Genomic DNA, 17,003 nt, shown 5'->3' with positions numbered 1-17,003 from the left:
AACCCCAACAACAACCCATACCTTCATCGCTGCCGTTAAGGATCGCTGACCTGCCACATCGACCGTGTTTCCAAAAAGCGCAGCAGAACGGAGGGATAGGAAGCCTCGGGGCCACCCAAGGGCCTTTGCCCATCTCAATCTCTGCGAGTGCCAAGCGGCAACACACCTCCTCACCTTCATCAAAATTCCCTTCTCCCCCCCACCCATCCGGAAGGCAGCTCCGTCATCGGAGAGTTGGGATTCAGCTGGCTTGGGTCCACGTTCGTCCCAGAAACGCAGGAAGGTTTTTCAACCAGCATCCCTGAGAAGCCACGCTTTATCGCAAGGGGAAAAGAAAACATAACCCAGTTCTGCATAGGAGAGTTTTTCCAGGTGGGGAAAAAAAAATACTGCAGAGTTGGCCTCGAATATTTGGACAGAGCCGTGTCATAAATACTTTGACCTCCAATTCCGAAGCCTTCCCTTAAACCGCTGAAGATGCTTCGTGACGACCCCGTGGACTGTCATTTTTAATTTTTGCCAATGTCCTTCCCCTCCGTTCAGCGATCGAATGATGATCAATTGGCTACTCCATATCCCCAGTTCTTATCTCCCCCCCGCCATAAACACACACACCCTTTCCTGGATCCAAAACATACTTTGCAAGATCGAGAAAAAGCATCGATGGATGAGCTTAAAACCTCAGTTCTCTCTAAGAGAAATTTGGAAAGCCTGAAATGTAATGAAATTCCAACCGGAATAAATCCATGGCCGGTGAAATAGCAGAGGGCATCCTTCGAGAAGGCAAAGGAGAAGGCTCTAGGAGCTGCACCGCGGTTAACCCTTAGCTAGGTCTTCTTCCACCGCCAACCCCATAGAAACACAAGCAAGTTTACCATATAGTTCTCTTCCGTCCGTGTCTTCACAAGCGCATTTCTACCACCCGGCTCCACCGTCAGCTGGTGCAAACAAGGAACAGGCTAGCATTTCTATGCATTGATAATTCACTGCTAGGCATAAGAGCTGCTCTTTCGAATGTTTCAAGCCCAATAAGTCTCCAGCATTCACCAAGATCCACAGATAAGGTTAATAAAGGGATGGAACGTTCCTAAGGACTTTAAAGTCATGCACGGGCCTTTGGCCGTCACAGATATACGTGCATATTCGTCCTTGCCCCTAAAATCCCTGTGCCAAGCCTTGGGAATAATAACAAAGGAAACCTTTTCCGAAAGCAGCCTTTTGCAAAGGCCATTCCTCAAAAGTGGAATTGTTTTTGAAAATCTTTCCAGAAAATTCCCTGTCAATGGAATGTCACATTCCAGAGAGAGAGAGACTGTTGCCATGACATCCTGTGTCTCTGTGGGAATGAATGACATCTGTCATTCAAAAGTACAGATGTGATGGCGGATGAACTTCCAGTCGTCTCACACACATTCCTTGTGTGTCCAAGACAAATTCCTTGTGTTGTTCAATCACACTTGGCCAATAAAAATTCTATTGTATTCCATTCCGTTCCATTCCATTCAATTCCACTCCATTCTATTCCCTATGTTCTCACTCTTATTATATTCCATTCCATTCCATTCCACTCCAATCCATTCCATTCCATTCCATTCTATTCCAATCTATTCTATTCCATTCTATTCTATTCCATTTGTTCTCATTCTCGTTCTATTCCATTCCATTCCACTCCAATCCAATCCATTCCATTCTATTCTATTCTATTCTATTCCATTTGTTCTCATTCTTATTCCACTCCACTCCACCCCAATCCAATCCATTCCATTCTATTCTATTCCATTTGTTCTCATTCTTATTCCACTTCAATCCAATCCAATCCATTCCATTCTATTCTATTCTATTCTATTCCATTTGTTCTCATTCTTATTCCACTCCACTCCACCCCAATCCAATCCATTCCATTCTATTCTATTCTATTCCATTTGTTCTCATTCTTATTCCACTCCACTCCACCCCAATCCAATCCATTCTATTCTATTCCATTTGTTCTCATTCTTATTCCACTTCAATCCAATCCAATCCATTCCATTCCATTCTATTCTATTCTATTCCATTTGTTCTCATTCTTATTCCACTCCACCCCAATCCAATCCATTCCATTCTATTCCATTCCATTTGTTCTCATTCTCGTTCTATTCCATTCCATTCCAATCCAATCCTATCCAATCCATTCCATTCTATTCATTCTCAATCTTATTCCACTCCACTCCAATCCAATGCAATCCATTCAATTCTATTCTATTCTATTCCATTTGTTCTCATTCTCGTTCTATTCCATTCCACTCCAATCCAATCCAATCCAATCCATTCCATTCTATTCCATTTGTTCTCATTCTTATTCCACTCCAATCCAATGCAATCCATTCAATTCTATTCTATTCTATTCCATTCGTTCTCATTCTCGTTCTATTCCATTCCACTCCACTCCAAACAATTCCATTCCATTTTATTCTATTCCCTGTGTTCTCATTCTTATTCTATTCCATTCCACTCCACCCCACTCTATTATATTTATTTATTTATTCATTTGATTTTTATGCGGCCCTTCTCCTTAGACTCAGGGCTGCTTATGACATGTTAGCAATAGCACTCTTTAACCGAGCCAGCCTATTGCCCCCACAATCCGGGTCCTCATTTGACCCACCTAGGAAGGATGGAAGGCTGAGTCAACCTTGAGTTGGTGATGAGATTTGAACCGCTGACCTGCAGATCTACAGTCAGCTTCAGTACAGCACTCTGCCTGCTGTGCCACCCCGGCTCTCATGCCAGAGGTAGCACGCAGAGCCCTCTCTGTGGCCACGCACGCCATTGCCAGCTGCTCTTCATACATGCTGGCCCACTGCACTTCACAGCCTGAAAACAGTCGCCCAAATGGCCCTTCTCTGGGCTGGGTTTGGGCCGTTTTCGGGCCATTTTGGGACTGGTTTTTAGGCCTGAAAACAGCAAAAATTGCAGGAATCTCTCTCTCTTGCCCGCTTCCTCACACAAAATTTCACTTCCGGTGCATGCGAAGAAGCCGAACCTTGTTCTGACGTGCCTGCCCGCCCACTGGTCAGCCAGAACTGAGCGCGCAGTTTGATTTTTGCTACTGGGATGCCGTATTGCCCTGTACCAGCTGCAGCCCAATACTGGCAAAAATGTTTGCAAAAATGTTTGCCGTCACTGGCCTAGGCCCGGCCACCAACCTTAGAAAACACCACCCTTAGTTGAATAATGATCATTATTATTACCATTATCACTACCACTACTTATCTATCTATCTATCTATCTATCTATCTATCTATCTATCTATCTATATGCCGCCCCTCTCCGTAGACTTGGGGCGGCTCACAACAGTAATAGAAAAAACAATGTAGAATACAAATCTAATAATTAAAACTAAAACCCCATAATTTTAAAAACATACACACAACATACCCTACATAAACAATATAGGCCTGGGGAAGTTATATCAGTTCCCCCATGCCTGACGACAGAGGTGGGTTTTAAGGAGTTTACGAAAGGCAAGGAGGGTGGGGGCAGTTCTAATCTCAGGGGGGAGCTGGTTCCAGAGGGTCGGGGCCGCCACAGAGAAGGCTCTTCCCCTGGGTCCAGCCAGACGACATTGTTTAGTCGACGGGACCCAGAGAAGGCCAACTCTGTGGGACCTAATTGGTCGCTGGGATTCGTGCGGCAGAAGGCGGTCCCGGAGATATTACTATTACCATTACCATTACTATTATTATCAGTATCATTATCATTATTACAATTACTATTATTATTAATATTATTGTCATCATCATCATCATCATCATCATTATTATTATTATTATTAATTAAATTTATATGCCACCCCTCTCCGAAGATTCAGGGAGGCTTACAACATATAAAAGCAGTACACATCGAGATATAATAATGAAAGTTAAAATTAAGAATTACATTTAAGAAAAACTAAAAGGCCTATTAACATTTCACATCCCATTCAAACAAACCTACTATACGTTCATTGGCCAGGGGTTAGAATCTAATGATCCCAGGCTTGGTGGCATAGGTGAGTCTTTAGACTCTTACAGAAAGTGAGGAGGGGGGGCAACACAAATCTCGGGGGGGGAGTTGATTCCAGAGGGCTGGCCCCCCCACAGAGAAGGCTCTTCCCCTAGGCCCCGCCAAGCAACATTGTCTAGTCCGAGGGTCGGCAAAGTTGGCTCTTCTATGACTTGTGGACTTCAACTCCCAGAATTCCTGAGCCAAGCATGCTAGCTCAGGAATTCTGGGAATTGAAGTCCACAAGTCATAGAAGAGCCAACTTTGCCTACCCTAGGAAGCAGCTTCTAAATATCAGAAAACCTTTACTCTTTTCTTTAAAATTACAATTTAAAAAAATAATAATAATAAATTAAACACAAGCAGCCCAGCATCTCCCTCGTCCGAGAACCCCTTTTTACCTTTTCCAGCTTCTCAAAATGTTCCCGCAAGAACTTCATCGGCCGGTCGGGTTTAGCGATGCAGAGGTTGACGATGCACTCTTTCAGGATTTGCTGGATGTTGTGCTTCTGAACGTAGACCTCGCACCCTTTCAGGCTCTCGTCTTCTTCTCCGTTGCAGGAGGTGGAGGAGGAAGCGGCTGCCATCTTCGGCGAGGGTCTACGGATGACAACCCTGCAGCAGGAGCAGGAGGGGGAGGGGGAGGAGGGGGAGGAGGAGGAGGAGGAGAGGTGGGATGTAAGAGGAAGGATGTCATCCATTTTCAAATGCTTCCTGGAAAAGGAGAATGATGGAATAGCTACCCTGACCCCTCTACCCAGTTCCCAACGTAATTGCCTGCGAAGTGCTGGAGTACCAGGAAATGCTCCACGGTTTAAAAATCTCTTTCTTTGAGATTTAGCTATTTATCTATTATCTATTTATCTAGAAACATAGAAGATTGATGGATTGATATCTATTTATCTAGAAACATAGAAACATAGAAGATTGATGGCAGAAAAAGACCTCATGGTCCATCTAGTCTGCCCTTATACTATTTCCTGTATTTTATCTTAGGATGGGTCGATGTTTATCCCAGGCATATTGAAATTCAGTTCCTGGGGATTTACCAACCACGTCTGCTGGAAGTTTGTTCCAAGTATCTACTACTCTATCAATCAAATAATATTTTTTCACACTGCTTCTGATCTTTGCCCCAGCTAACCTCATATTGTGCCCCCTTGGTCTTGGGTTCACCTTCCTATTAAAAACACTTCCCTCCTGAACCTGATCTATTTATCTATTTATCATCTATTTATCTATTTATCATCTATTTATCTATTTATCTATGTATTTATCTATCTATTTATCTATTTATCTATCTTTTTATTAAACTATAGCCTCTTCTTTTCTGCAAGCTTCTCTCATTCCTGCAGCCTGTAAACCCAAAACGCAAAGCTTTGCACGCATCTTGCGAGACGGATTTGCCATTAACAATTGGGGAATAGAAAAAAAATATGGGCCCCAGATATCGGGGGGTTTATTTATTTTATTATTTTATTTTATTTTATTTTATTTTATTTTATTTTATTTTATTTTATTATTTTATTTTATTTATTTTATTTTATTTTATTTATTTTATTTTATTTTATTTATTTATTTTGTCCAAGACATAATACACATTGAAGAGAATAGATATGTAGTAATATAAATAAAGAAAAGAATAGAAGAAAAGATATAAAATTATAGGTAAACACATTTGAAAGGAAGAAAAAATAAATGAGATAAGGAGAGACAATTGGACAGGGGACGGAAGGCACACTGGTGCACTTTGAGGCCGCAAAAATCTACCCTGTGGTTCAAACCACTGCACGGCCATCACGTCCTTTAACCATTCAGGAGTTGCATCAGTTGGTGGGTAGACCCAACACCCAAACCTGTTCTAGCATGACCGCCCAAGAAAACATGGTTATTTCCTAAAGCCACCTCTTCCTCGCTAGAGTCACGAGCTGGAATTCTCCCCATGGGTTCCTATCAGTACTTTCTATCTTTTTTTGCGACGTTTTGAATGTCAGGTTCAACCAAAACCAAAAGGTTTTGTTGATATCCCCCTGGAATTTCAAGAACAGAGAAAGCAGGTTTCCCCAACATCATTAATTCATGGATTTAGAGTCCAATATTCCAAAAGCTTTCGGCTCGCAGCCCTCCCCCCCCCCCCCCATGTCCAATAAACTGTCTTTGGACTATTTTTTAAAAAAAAACCAATTGAATTGAATTGCACCCAATATATCTTCCTCACTCTCATATATCATATATATTCTCTCCTTATCTCTTATATCATATATATTCTCTCCCTCCCATCTACTTCTCTTCTTTTTACTTTCTATCGTTATATATATTACTTAATGCCGATTCTCTTCCATATGTATTGTATATTGGACAAAGAATAAATAAAAATAAATATAAATAAATATATAAATAAATAAATAGAATAATAGCATGGTGCCTTCCAGTGAACCTTCAAAGGTGGAATCGGGATTACATATTCGAGATCTGATTCTCTCTGCTGCCTTCAAAGAAAACACAACCCACGGGCAAATAAGCAAGCCCCTTTTTCTCAGAAAAGTATCCGGAGATTGTCGAGACTGAATATTATTGCATTGTTTTGAAATGGCGAGGTAAGGAATCCAAAACCACCACTACCACCCGCCCCTCCATCTCGCTTGCTTCTCCCCCTGGTTTTAACTGCATGGAAAGGGACGGGGAGGGTGGGGGAAAACCTTCAGCCTTCCCCCATCATTGGTCCTTCGCCTCCATCAGCAATAGCTTCTTTTGTGCAGGATTAGTAAATCTCAGCCATTGTTGCTGGGAGAAGGATGGAGAGAGAGAGACACAGGAGAGAAAGACAAAGAACATGCAAATATACACAACGGAGATGCTTGGTTTGGGGAGGGGGGATAAGGGCAGGCTTGGTTGGACAGGGAGCATATAAATACCTGATGTTTGGCTCAGCTAGCAGCTTCTTTCAGCTACCTCCTTATTCGCAGTAGAGATCTCTTCCAGCTGCTAGGTAGTTTGAGACAGGGGGTACATTTCCCTCTGCCCACAATATTCGAGGTATCTTCTTGGGGGGTGGGAGGTAAAGAAATCTCCAGCTGAAAGACAACGGAATCAGGCAGTCACCCCCCCTCCCGTCCTTAGATGATCTCACTGTCTATTTTCCCCCCAAGTCCCCCTATGAATGTGTGTTTCCCTCCCCCCTCCCTTCTTTTGCACACAAAGCGTTAAAAAAAACCCGTCTCCAACATCCATTCCTTGCGCAGAAAGATACCCCCGTCATACCAAGCTCAGCCTCTCTCTTTCCAATTTTTTTATAAAATTATTTTTTCCCCTGCAGGGAAAAAATAAAACTCCAGCTGGAAAGGAACCCAGTTCTAAGCTCGGTTGGATGAGATCCAGTGGGGGATTCCCAATTGCATCCTTTGCGGAGGTGAAAATGAAGATATAAGGGTGGGCGATGTGGCGGTGGATCGTTTGTTTCTCTCTCCAAATGAAAAAAATGGGTTTTGCTTGGAATTGTCCCTGTAATGTGTGGCACCAATTAAATTGTCTTTTTTTTTAAAAAGGTGAATTTAATTTAGGTTAAAAATGAATTGTATTTAATTTATTTAATATAATCCATGCATTTAATTTAATAATAAATTTAAAATTAATTTCAAAAGTGAATGTCAAGCTAGGGTCAGAAGGATGAAAAAAAGGAGGGGATTTTTTTTTATCATGCCCGATAAACGTGAAGAAAAAGTGAAAGAAATGGGTTCATATTCATACAGTGGTGCAGAAGGTTTTACTGTATAGGCAGATGTCATGATTTAAACAAATTCTCACTGGGATTTAGGGACAAGGAATTAGAAAATAAATAAGGGAAATTCAAGCTGTCTGTCGCAATGGAGGTGAGATATGCCAAAAAAAATAATAATGAAAAAGCAGTGGAATGAGGAGTGGAAGATTACAAAATTAACTCAGTTTGGATAAATGGCAGAGTTGATCAATGTGACTTAAAAAAAGAAAAAAGACTCGAACCCTGAAATAGACTTTTTGGCATTGCACTCAAATAATATCACAAAAATGACTGAATAGACAACCTTTACTACCAGTAAGGGGCGAGTACAAGTGCACTAGAGTGCCTTCCGTCCCCTGTCCTATTGCTCTCCTATATCTCTTATACCTTTCTTCTATTCCTATATCTCTTCTTCTATTCTTTCATTGATATGTTCTATTACTATACCTTCTTTTCTATTATTTCTTAGATATATTTTACTATGAGTATTTCCTCTATAACCTTCATCATGTATTTTACTATGTCTATATAGATATATACCCACTAAAACTCTCATTGTGTATTGGACAAAATAAAAATAAAATAAAATAAATTAAAAAATAGCATCCTATTGAGTAATAATTGCAATACCACTGTAGTTTATGGATTTTTATATATATATATATATATATATATATATATATATATATATATATATATATATATATATATATATGACGGTCTTGGTATATTCGGGTTTCTTCCCGTGTAGGATTTGGAAATTTCTGGCGACGTTTCGATGAGGTCCCACTCATCATCTTCAGGCTGGTGTTTCTGTCCTTGTTCTCAGGCGAACACGTCGCCAGAAATTTCCAAATCCTACACGGGAAGAAACCCGAATATACCAAGACCGTCATACCTGTACCCGTGAAAATCTACGAAAACATATATATATATATATATATATATATATATATATATATATATATATATATATATGTAGATTGTTCTGAGTTCGGGTTTTGCCCTGTGTAATGTTTTGCATGTCTATGCGACGTTTCGGCGAAATCACATTCACCATCATCAGGCTGAAGTTCCAATCTTTGTGTTGTTGTAAATTGAATGTTAGCAACTGTCATATATAACTTTGTTTTAAATAAAAGCATTATAATAATAAATAGTAAAACAAGCAGAGTATTTTTGATAGAGTTGTTGAAAGTTACAAATGTATCTATTTGTATAAATATAAATAGAAGATGTTTATTTATATTCATATACAGTATATTGTATCACTGTCAAAGTTCTTTTGAAAAAACAATGTGTATTTTGTAATATAGTAACTGCGGAAAAAACAATTACTGCCAACCTGCCTTCCATTGAAGACCTGCATACTGCATGAGTCAAAAGTGAAAATATCTACAGACCCCTAGTATCCTGAACATAAATTGTTTCAACTCCTACCCTCAAAACGACATTACAGAGCTCTGCACACCAAGGCAACTAGACACAAGAACAGTTTTCCACAAACACCATCAGTCTTCTAAACCAGTGTTTCCCAACCTTGGCAACTGGAAGATATCTGGACTTCAACTCCCAGAAGTCCCCAGCCAGCATTCGCTGGCTGGGGAATTCTGGGAGTTGAAGTCCAAATATCTTCCAGTTGCCAAGGTTGGGAAACACTGTGCTAAACAAATAATTCAATAATTCAACACTGTCAAACTATTCACTGTAGCTGCATTACTATTACAATTAATCTTTTCATTGTTCCCAAAAACTTAAAGACAAAGAAGAATCAAAATACTATGAAATTTGGAAGAAATTCTATGACTGGGTCGATACAAGAAAAAAAATGGTAGTAAATAAACCAGATGTTCCTAAAATCAATCCGAGATACAAAATTAAGATCAAATCAATCTGACTTTAGATTAATTGAATGATAGAACAAATGTTCGACAACCGCTGATGCCAGAAGCTGTGTATTTATATTTATATTTATATGTGTGTGTGTGCGTGCGTGCGTGCGTGTGTTTTCGTAGATTTTCACGGGTATATGTATGTAGATTGTTCTGAGTTCGGGTTTTGCCCCGTGTAATATTACACGGGGCAAAACCCGAACTCAGAACAATCTGTGTGTGTGTGTGTGTGTGTGTGTGTGTGTGTGTGTGTTTTAAGGCCGAAATGGGACCATCCTAGTCTCCCTTAATTTTAAAATTCCAGCTAAAAAAAATTTGACATATATATATATATGTATATATATATTAAAAGAACTGTGTGGCTAACAGTTCAATGGGGAGGGAGGGGGATATATTGTATATATTGTGGAATAATACAACATCATATGCCTGCTCTTTTTAATCTTTGTATTATAATAAAAAAATATTTAAAAAATAATAATCTTTTCATTGTTCCCATCACTCATCTCCTCCCACTCATGTAAGACTGTAACTTATTGTTTGTATACTTACGATTTATATTAATATTGACTGTTTCCTGCCTATTTGCACCCTATGACAATCATTAAGTGTTTTTTACCTCATGATTCTTGGTGGACTTGGTGAACTTTTCTTTTATGTACATGAGAGAATAGGCAATAATGACAAATTCCTTGTGGGTCCAATCACATTTGATCAATAAAGAATTCTATTCTATTAGATATGTCAAAGAATACATTTACAAACCATAAGCAGAGTCATCCTCCTGGATGACATGCTAATAATTCTAATTATTATTTTTTTTAAAAAAAGTCATTCCAACATCACAGAAAATCAGGGTGGGAGAAGGCACTTTTTTGTAAACATTTGTTGGAATCTTGCACATTGTATTTGAACACAGCATCCAGGGGTAGGCCAAGTTGGCTCTTCTATGACATGTAGACTTCAACTCCCAGAATTCCTGAGCTAGCATGATAAGCCCACTTGGCCTACCCCTGTTCTAGAGAATGCCGGGAATTGAAGTCCCTCTCTCTGCCTTTCCACCCCCTCCCACCCAGGAAGCCTGAGGCAGAAGCTGGCCCGGCCTTCCGGCGCGGCCGTCAAGCGCGGGGCCCGTCAAGCGCGTCGCCTGTCGCAAAACACCGCCGCGCGGGCCCTTAACAACGGGCCGGCGGCCTAGCAACGGGCCTAGCAACGTGTGCTTTCCCTCAGCATGGCCGAGCCGGACGAAGAGACCCACGCCGCTTCGGCTGCCGATTTCGGCCAGGCGGTGTCGCGGCAGCTGCTCGGGCTGCAGGTTGAGTCGCGGTCGGCGCGGCTGCGGGCGCTGGGCGAGCTGAGGGCCTCGTTGACGGAAGGGCCTCCGCCGGCGGTGCGCGAGGTCTTCGGGCCATTGCTGGTGCGGCCGCTGACGCGCTGCCTGGCGGGCGACCCGGCCGAGCGGTGCCGCGAGCTGGCGCTGGAGCTGCTCCGCGTGGGGCTGGCCCAGGGCGCCAACCCGGCCGAGGCGGTACCCGTGCTGATGCCGGCGCTGGCTCAGCGGCTCGGGCTGCCCCAGGGCCCCGGCGAGACCTGCGAGGAGCTCCGCCTCGGCCTCCTGCAGCTGCTCACCGACCTTCTCCGACGCTGCGACCGCCGCGACCTGGCGCCCTTCCTGCCCGAGGCGGTGGCCGTCCTCCGAGCGGCCCTGCTCGACCCCTTCCCTCCCGCCAAGCGAGAGGGGTGTCAGGCAGCCGCCGCAGCCGCAGCCGCCCTGCCAGGTGGAGGCCCCGCGCAGCTCTCGCACCTGGGGCCCGGCAGGGGAGCATGAGAGAGGGGCCGCCCGACTGACGGGGGAGGTGGGATGGCGGCCTTTCTTTAGAGGCTATGATTCTATGGAGGTAGGTAGACAGATAGGCAGGCTGACAGATGGAGATAGATAGATGATCGATAGAATAGAAATATATAGAAGATAGATAGATAGATAAAGGTAGATGATAGAATAGAAAGATAAATGATAGACAGACAAATATATGGCTGATAGAAGATAGATAGATAGATAGATAGATAGATAGATAGATAGATAGATAGATAGATAGATAAAGATAGATGATAGAATAGAAAGATAAATGATAGACAGACAAATATATGGCTGATAGAAGATAGATAGATAGATAGATAGATAGATAGATAGATAGATAGATAGATAGATAGATAAAGATAGATGATAGAATAGAAAGATAAATGATAGACAGACAAATAGATGGCTGATAGATAGAAGATGGATGGACGGACAGACAGACAGAAGAGATGATTGATAGAATAGAAAAATATAGATGATGGAAAGATAGCTGGCTGGCTTGATGGATGGATGGACAGACAGACAGATAAACAGATAGGTAGATATAGATGATAGTTAGGTAGATGATAGATACACAAACAGACAGACAGATAGATAATCGATAGAATAGAAAGATATAGGTGATAGATAGAAAGACAGACAGACAGACAGATAGAGGGATAGATGTTCCATATATAGGCTATAATAACTATTGTACGTATGTATGGGTCAATATAGTTTATTAAATTTATATGCCACCCTCTCACTATTAATTATTTGTATGTACATACGTGTGTGTGTATAAAATGTATTACATTTATATACTGTATGCGTTCACATACCACATGTCCCACACAATGTATATCAGCCCACATGCACACAATACATATATGGAACCATATATATGATAAAGTAGCTATGGGTCATTATATGTAATGTGCTGTTGGGAAAAGATTGCAGTACATTGCAAGTGTACCTCATCTGGGGAAGCATTTAGCAGATTTAAAGCAGTTTAAAGTCAGCCTTATTCATGTCTTTGCTATCAGCCTTGGGTCAATTAAGAACCTGGCTTAGAACAAAGCCTAATGTAATCATAAGAGCCACTTTCCCCATCCCGTTGCATTGTGTGAACTCTACCATTTCCAGTCGCTAAATAAAACATTTCCGCCTTCCAGATAATTTTCACCTGCAGTCGGAAAGCTTGATCAATCCCTTAATGCAGGCCATTTCCCATCAACACTACAAGGTCCGCGTCGCTGTCATTCACGCCACGGGATCCGTGATCCAATTCGGCAACGTCAAATCGCTGGATGATGTGCTTTCTCACCTCGCCCAGCGATGTTTTGATGAAATTCCACAGGTAATGTTTAAATTCATTCGTTTTTGTAAACTCAACGCTTCCTGCAAAATCATTTGATTTGGATGGAATTGCGAAATGCATGACATAGATTTTTTCCCTCCACCCTTTCCCCCCCCCCCCTGGTCTTTCGTTCAGGTCAGAGAGGCTGTGGTCAGCGTTATTGGGGAATGGCTGTTGCACCTGCGGGATCGCTATTCCTATTTCCATAAATTGATCCCTCTCTTACTCAGCGGCCTGACTGATGAAATGCATGAGAATAAGTAAGTCAAATACAGACTGTCTATCTTGCACCAGCAGAGCTGTTGTCTTTGGTCAATGATGTCAGATTTATTTATTTATTTATTAATCAGATTTGTATGCCGGCCCTCTCCGCAGACTCGGGGCGGCTCACAGCAATAATAATACAATGTAAAGAAATCTAATATTTAAGTTTAAGTTAATTTAAAATCCCAATTTAAAAACCAATCATACATACTAACATACCATACATAAATTTTATAAGCCTAGGGGGAGGGAACGTCTCAATTCCCCCATGCCTGACGACAGGTGGGTTTTAAGGAGCTTACGAAAGGCGAGGAGGGTGGGGGCTACTCTGATATCTGGGGGGAGTTGGTTCCAAAGGGTCGGGGCCACCACAGAGAAGGGTCTTCCCCTGGGTCCCGCCAAACGACATTGTTTAGTTGACGGGACCTGGAGAAGGCCAACTCTGTGGGACCTAACTGGTCGCTGGGATTCGTGTGGCAGAAGGCGGTCCTGGAGATAATCTGGTCTGGTGCCATGAAGGGCTTTATAGGTCATAACCAACACTTTGAATTGTGACCGGAAACTGATTGGCAACAAATGCAGACTGCGGAGTGTTGGTGTGACATGGGCGTATTTAGGGAAGCCCATGATAGCTCTCGCAGCTGCATTCTGCATGATCTGAAGTTTCCGAACATTCTTCAAAGGTAGCCCCATGTAGAGAGCGTTACAGTAGTCGAGCCTCGAGGTGATGAAGGCATGAGTGACTGTGAGCAGTGACTCCCGGTCCAGATAGGGCTGCAACCGGTGCACAAGGCGAACCTGGGCAAATGCCCCCCTCGCCACAGCTGAAAGGTATTTCTCTAATGTGAGCTGTGGATCGAGGAGGACGCCCAAGTTGCGGACCCTCTCTGAGAGGGTTAGTGATTCCCCCACCCAGGGTAATGGACGGACAGATGGAATTGTCTTTGGGAGGCAAAACCCACAGCCACTCCGTCTTATCAGGGTTGAGTTTGAGTCTGTTGACACCCCTCCAGACCCCAACAGCCTCCAGGCACCGGCACATCACTTCCACTGCTTCGCTGACTGGACAAGGGGTGGAGATGTAAAGCTGGGTATCATCTGCATATTGATGATACCTCACCCCATGCCCTTGGGTGATCTGATCCAGCGGTTTCATGTAGATATTAAATAGTAGGGGGGAGAGGACCGACCCCTGAGGCACCCCACAAGGGTGCATTTCCATTGCATTTCCACCCCTTTTTAAAATGTGCCACATTGCACACTTGTAAAAAAAAAAACAACAACATTGCCCATACATGTAGCCTTTGACTTAAAAGCACAATCGGGACCAGATTTAGTCAGAAATCACCTCCAGGGTGTGGATTCTTTTAAAACAAAATGTAACAGATTTTGTTTTTTACGTAACCACTTTTTCAGGATATGTATTTTGTATCGACAATATTTGTGATTATTTTGCTTGTGTTTAGGGAGCTGGCTTTAACTTACTGGAAGAAAGTGGGCTTGCAGTGGGAAAAAGAAAATGAAGATGATATTAAGGATAAACTCGATTTTTATGCTGAGCCTTCTTATTATCCACCAGGATGTGAGTACAGTGTGAAATGGTCATGAGGTTGTTTTGTTTTTGTTTTTGCAAATTACTTCCCCAAGGTTTTAAGGTATAACTTTAAAAAATGAGGTATAGGGAATACTTTCAAGGGAAAATATAAAAGTAAGATGCAAATAGAACGACCCTTGTGGTTTCTTATTCCATTCCCAAATGAGAAATGGTTTTCTTAAAATAGGCCAGTCAGTTTGCATAAATTTAATCTAAAATCTGCCCAGTTGAGCAGGCTCTTTCATGTCATGAACTTTCTTAAATATTATAATTGCCCCAGCTCCTAACCAGAAGTCTTACAGATTACTGGCAGGTTGATCAACAGATTAACAGTTTGCCATTGTTAAGAAACAAACCCTGTTATGACCTGCTACCTTTCAATCTGTTTATTATTTACACTAGGAATTTGTCTGATTTAGAAGCGTTGTGACATTTTTAGGAGTACAGCTCCAGTAACAAAAGTTAACAGATAATTGTGTGACCTTTTAAAATTTGACCTAGTAAATTTGCACCCCCTTCTCTTAAGAATTTTCCGATGGCTTTCTGATGCGGGTCTTGTTCTCTACGTTAAACTTAAAGATGTGGCAGATAAGCCTTCCGTGGTGGGCAGCTTTTTTGGCAAATCTGCCAGAGTTCAACACTAAATGTGAAATAATATTGCTTTCATAGTCTCTTCAATATATAAGCATACTATATATGGCAATAGCACTTAGACATGTATCTCTTCATAGTGTTTTGCAGCTATATATATTTTCATTGGAAAGCTGAATCCAAACACGGGACAATGTTATTGTTTTTCCACTTTCAAGATTTTTAAAATTCAATTTGTGTTTCTGCTCTTGTTAGTGTCCTTACACCTTCTTCCCAGACTGAGTTGGAGAATGAACAATTCTTTTTATTTAAGTAACTGGAGAAAGACACATACCTCCAAGGAAGACTGGGGGATTAGGCTTCCATTCTCCCAAAAAGAAGATGGCCAAAGTTGGATGAGAGTGTGTGTTTGCGTTCACTTAAGAATCTCATTTACAGCTTTGAAGTTCAGAAGTGAAGCCTACAGCCTGAGGTTTGAAAGCAACCAGCTTTACCCATATTTTAAAAATACCGTTCAAGTTTCAAGTTTTATTGGATTTATATGCCGCCCCTCTCCGAAAACTCGGGGCGGCTAACAGCAATCATAGACAGTATACAATAATAATCCAATACTAAAAGCAAATTAAAACCCCTTAATATACAAAACCAAACACACATACAAACATACCATGCATACCATTGTAATAGCCTAGGGGGAGAAGAAATCTTAATTCCCCCACGCCTGGCGGCAGAGGTGGGTTTTAAGCAGCTTACAAAAGGCAAGGAGGGTGGGGGCAATTCTAATCTCTGGAGGGAGTTGGTTCCAGAGGGCCGGGGCTGCCACAGAGAAGGCTCTTCCCCTGGGTCCCGCCAAGCGACATTGTTTAGTCGACGGGACCTGGAGAAGACCCAGTCTGTGGGAGCTAACTGGTCGCTGGGATTCGTGCAGCAGAAGGCAGTCCCTGAGGTAATCTGGTCCGGTACCATGAAGGGCTTTATAGGTCATAACCAACACTTTGAATTGTGACCGGAAACTGATCGGCAACCAATGCAGACTGCGGAGTGTTGGAGTAACATGGGCATACTTGGAGAAGCCCATGATTGCTCTCGCAACTGCATTCTGCACGATCTGAAGTTTCCGAACACTTTTCAAAGGTAGCCCCATGTAGTTCATCTTCCACCCAGCTTCCAGCAGTTCAATTCTCACCGGCTCAAGGTTGACTCAGCCTTCCATCCTTTTAAGGTTGATAAAATGAGGATCCAGATTGCTGGGGGAAATATGCTGACTCTGTAAACAGCCTCAGATAGGGCTGTAAAGCACTGTGAAGCGGTATAAAAGTCTGAGTGCTATTGCTGTTTTATTTGTTTTCAAAAATCACAGAAAGTCAGATGCAAATTAACTTGCCTATTAATATCTTCTGGGCTAATTTTTCTGCCCTTTGGTTTAGAAACATAGAAACATAGAAGACTGACGACAGAAAAAGACCTCCTGGTCCATCTAGTCTGCCCTTATACTATTTCCTGTATTTCATCTTACAATGGATATACAGTATGTTTATCCCAGGCAGTCTTCGGAGAGGGGCGGCATACAAATCCAAATAATAAATAAATAAAATAAATAAATTCAGTTATTGTGGATTTACCAACCACGTCTGCTGGAAGTTTGTTCCAAGGATCTACTACTCTTTCAGTGAAATAATATTTTC

At 42.0% G+C, this 17,003-nt stretch overlaps 2 protein-coding genes across 2 annotated transcripts in view; one reads left to right on the top strand and one right to left on the bottom strand.

Annotated features, from left to right (window-relative positions):
• The window catches only part of LOC139155570 (cAMP-dependent protein kinase type I-beta regulatory subunit), a 90,990-nt gene extending 83,956 nt beyond the window's left edge, over positions 1-7,034 (bottom strand). Inside the window, exons 1-2 of the mRNA XM_070730757.1 lie at positions 6,939-7,034; positions 4,425-4,638 (exon numbers count right to left, since the gene is read on the bottom strand). Coding sequence (XP_070586858.1) covers positions 4,425-4,610 — 186 coding nt within the window. The 5' untranslated portion in view covers positions 4,611-4,638; positions 6,939-7,034. The remainder of the gene's footprint in view (positions 1-4,424; positions 4,639-6,938) is intronic.
• Positions 7,035-10,874: 3,840 nt separating this feature from the next.
• Positions 10,875-17,003, top strand: part of LOC139155545 (dynein axonemal assembly factor 5-like) — a 42,877-nt gene continuing 36,748 nt past the window's right edge. The window contains exons 1-4 of the mRNA XM_070730726.1: positions 10,875-11,450; positions 12,685-12,869; positions 13,005-13,129; positions 14,600-14,715. Coding sequence (XP_070586827.1) covers positions 10,904-11,450; positions 12,685-12,869; positions 13,005-13,129; positions 14,600-14,715 — 973 coding nt within the window. The 5' untranslated portion in view covers positions 10,875-10,903. The remainder of the gene's footprint in view (positions 11,451-12,684; positions 12,870-13,004; positions 13,130-14,599; positions 14,716-17,003) is intronic.

Source organism: Erythrolamprus reginae, unplaced genomic scaffold (genome assembly GCF_031021105.1).
Source record: "Erythrolamprus reginae isolate rEryReg1 unplaced genomic scaffold, rEryReg1.hap1 H_3, whole genome shotgun sequence".
NCBI classification, from domain to species: domain Eukaryota; kingdom Metazoa; phylum Chordata; class Lepidosauria; order Squamata; family Dipsadidae; genus Erythrolamprus; species Erythrolamprus reginae.
This window is presented reverse-complemented; position numbering and strand designations above follow the sequence as displayed.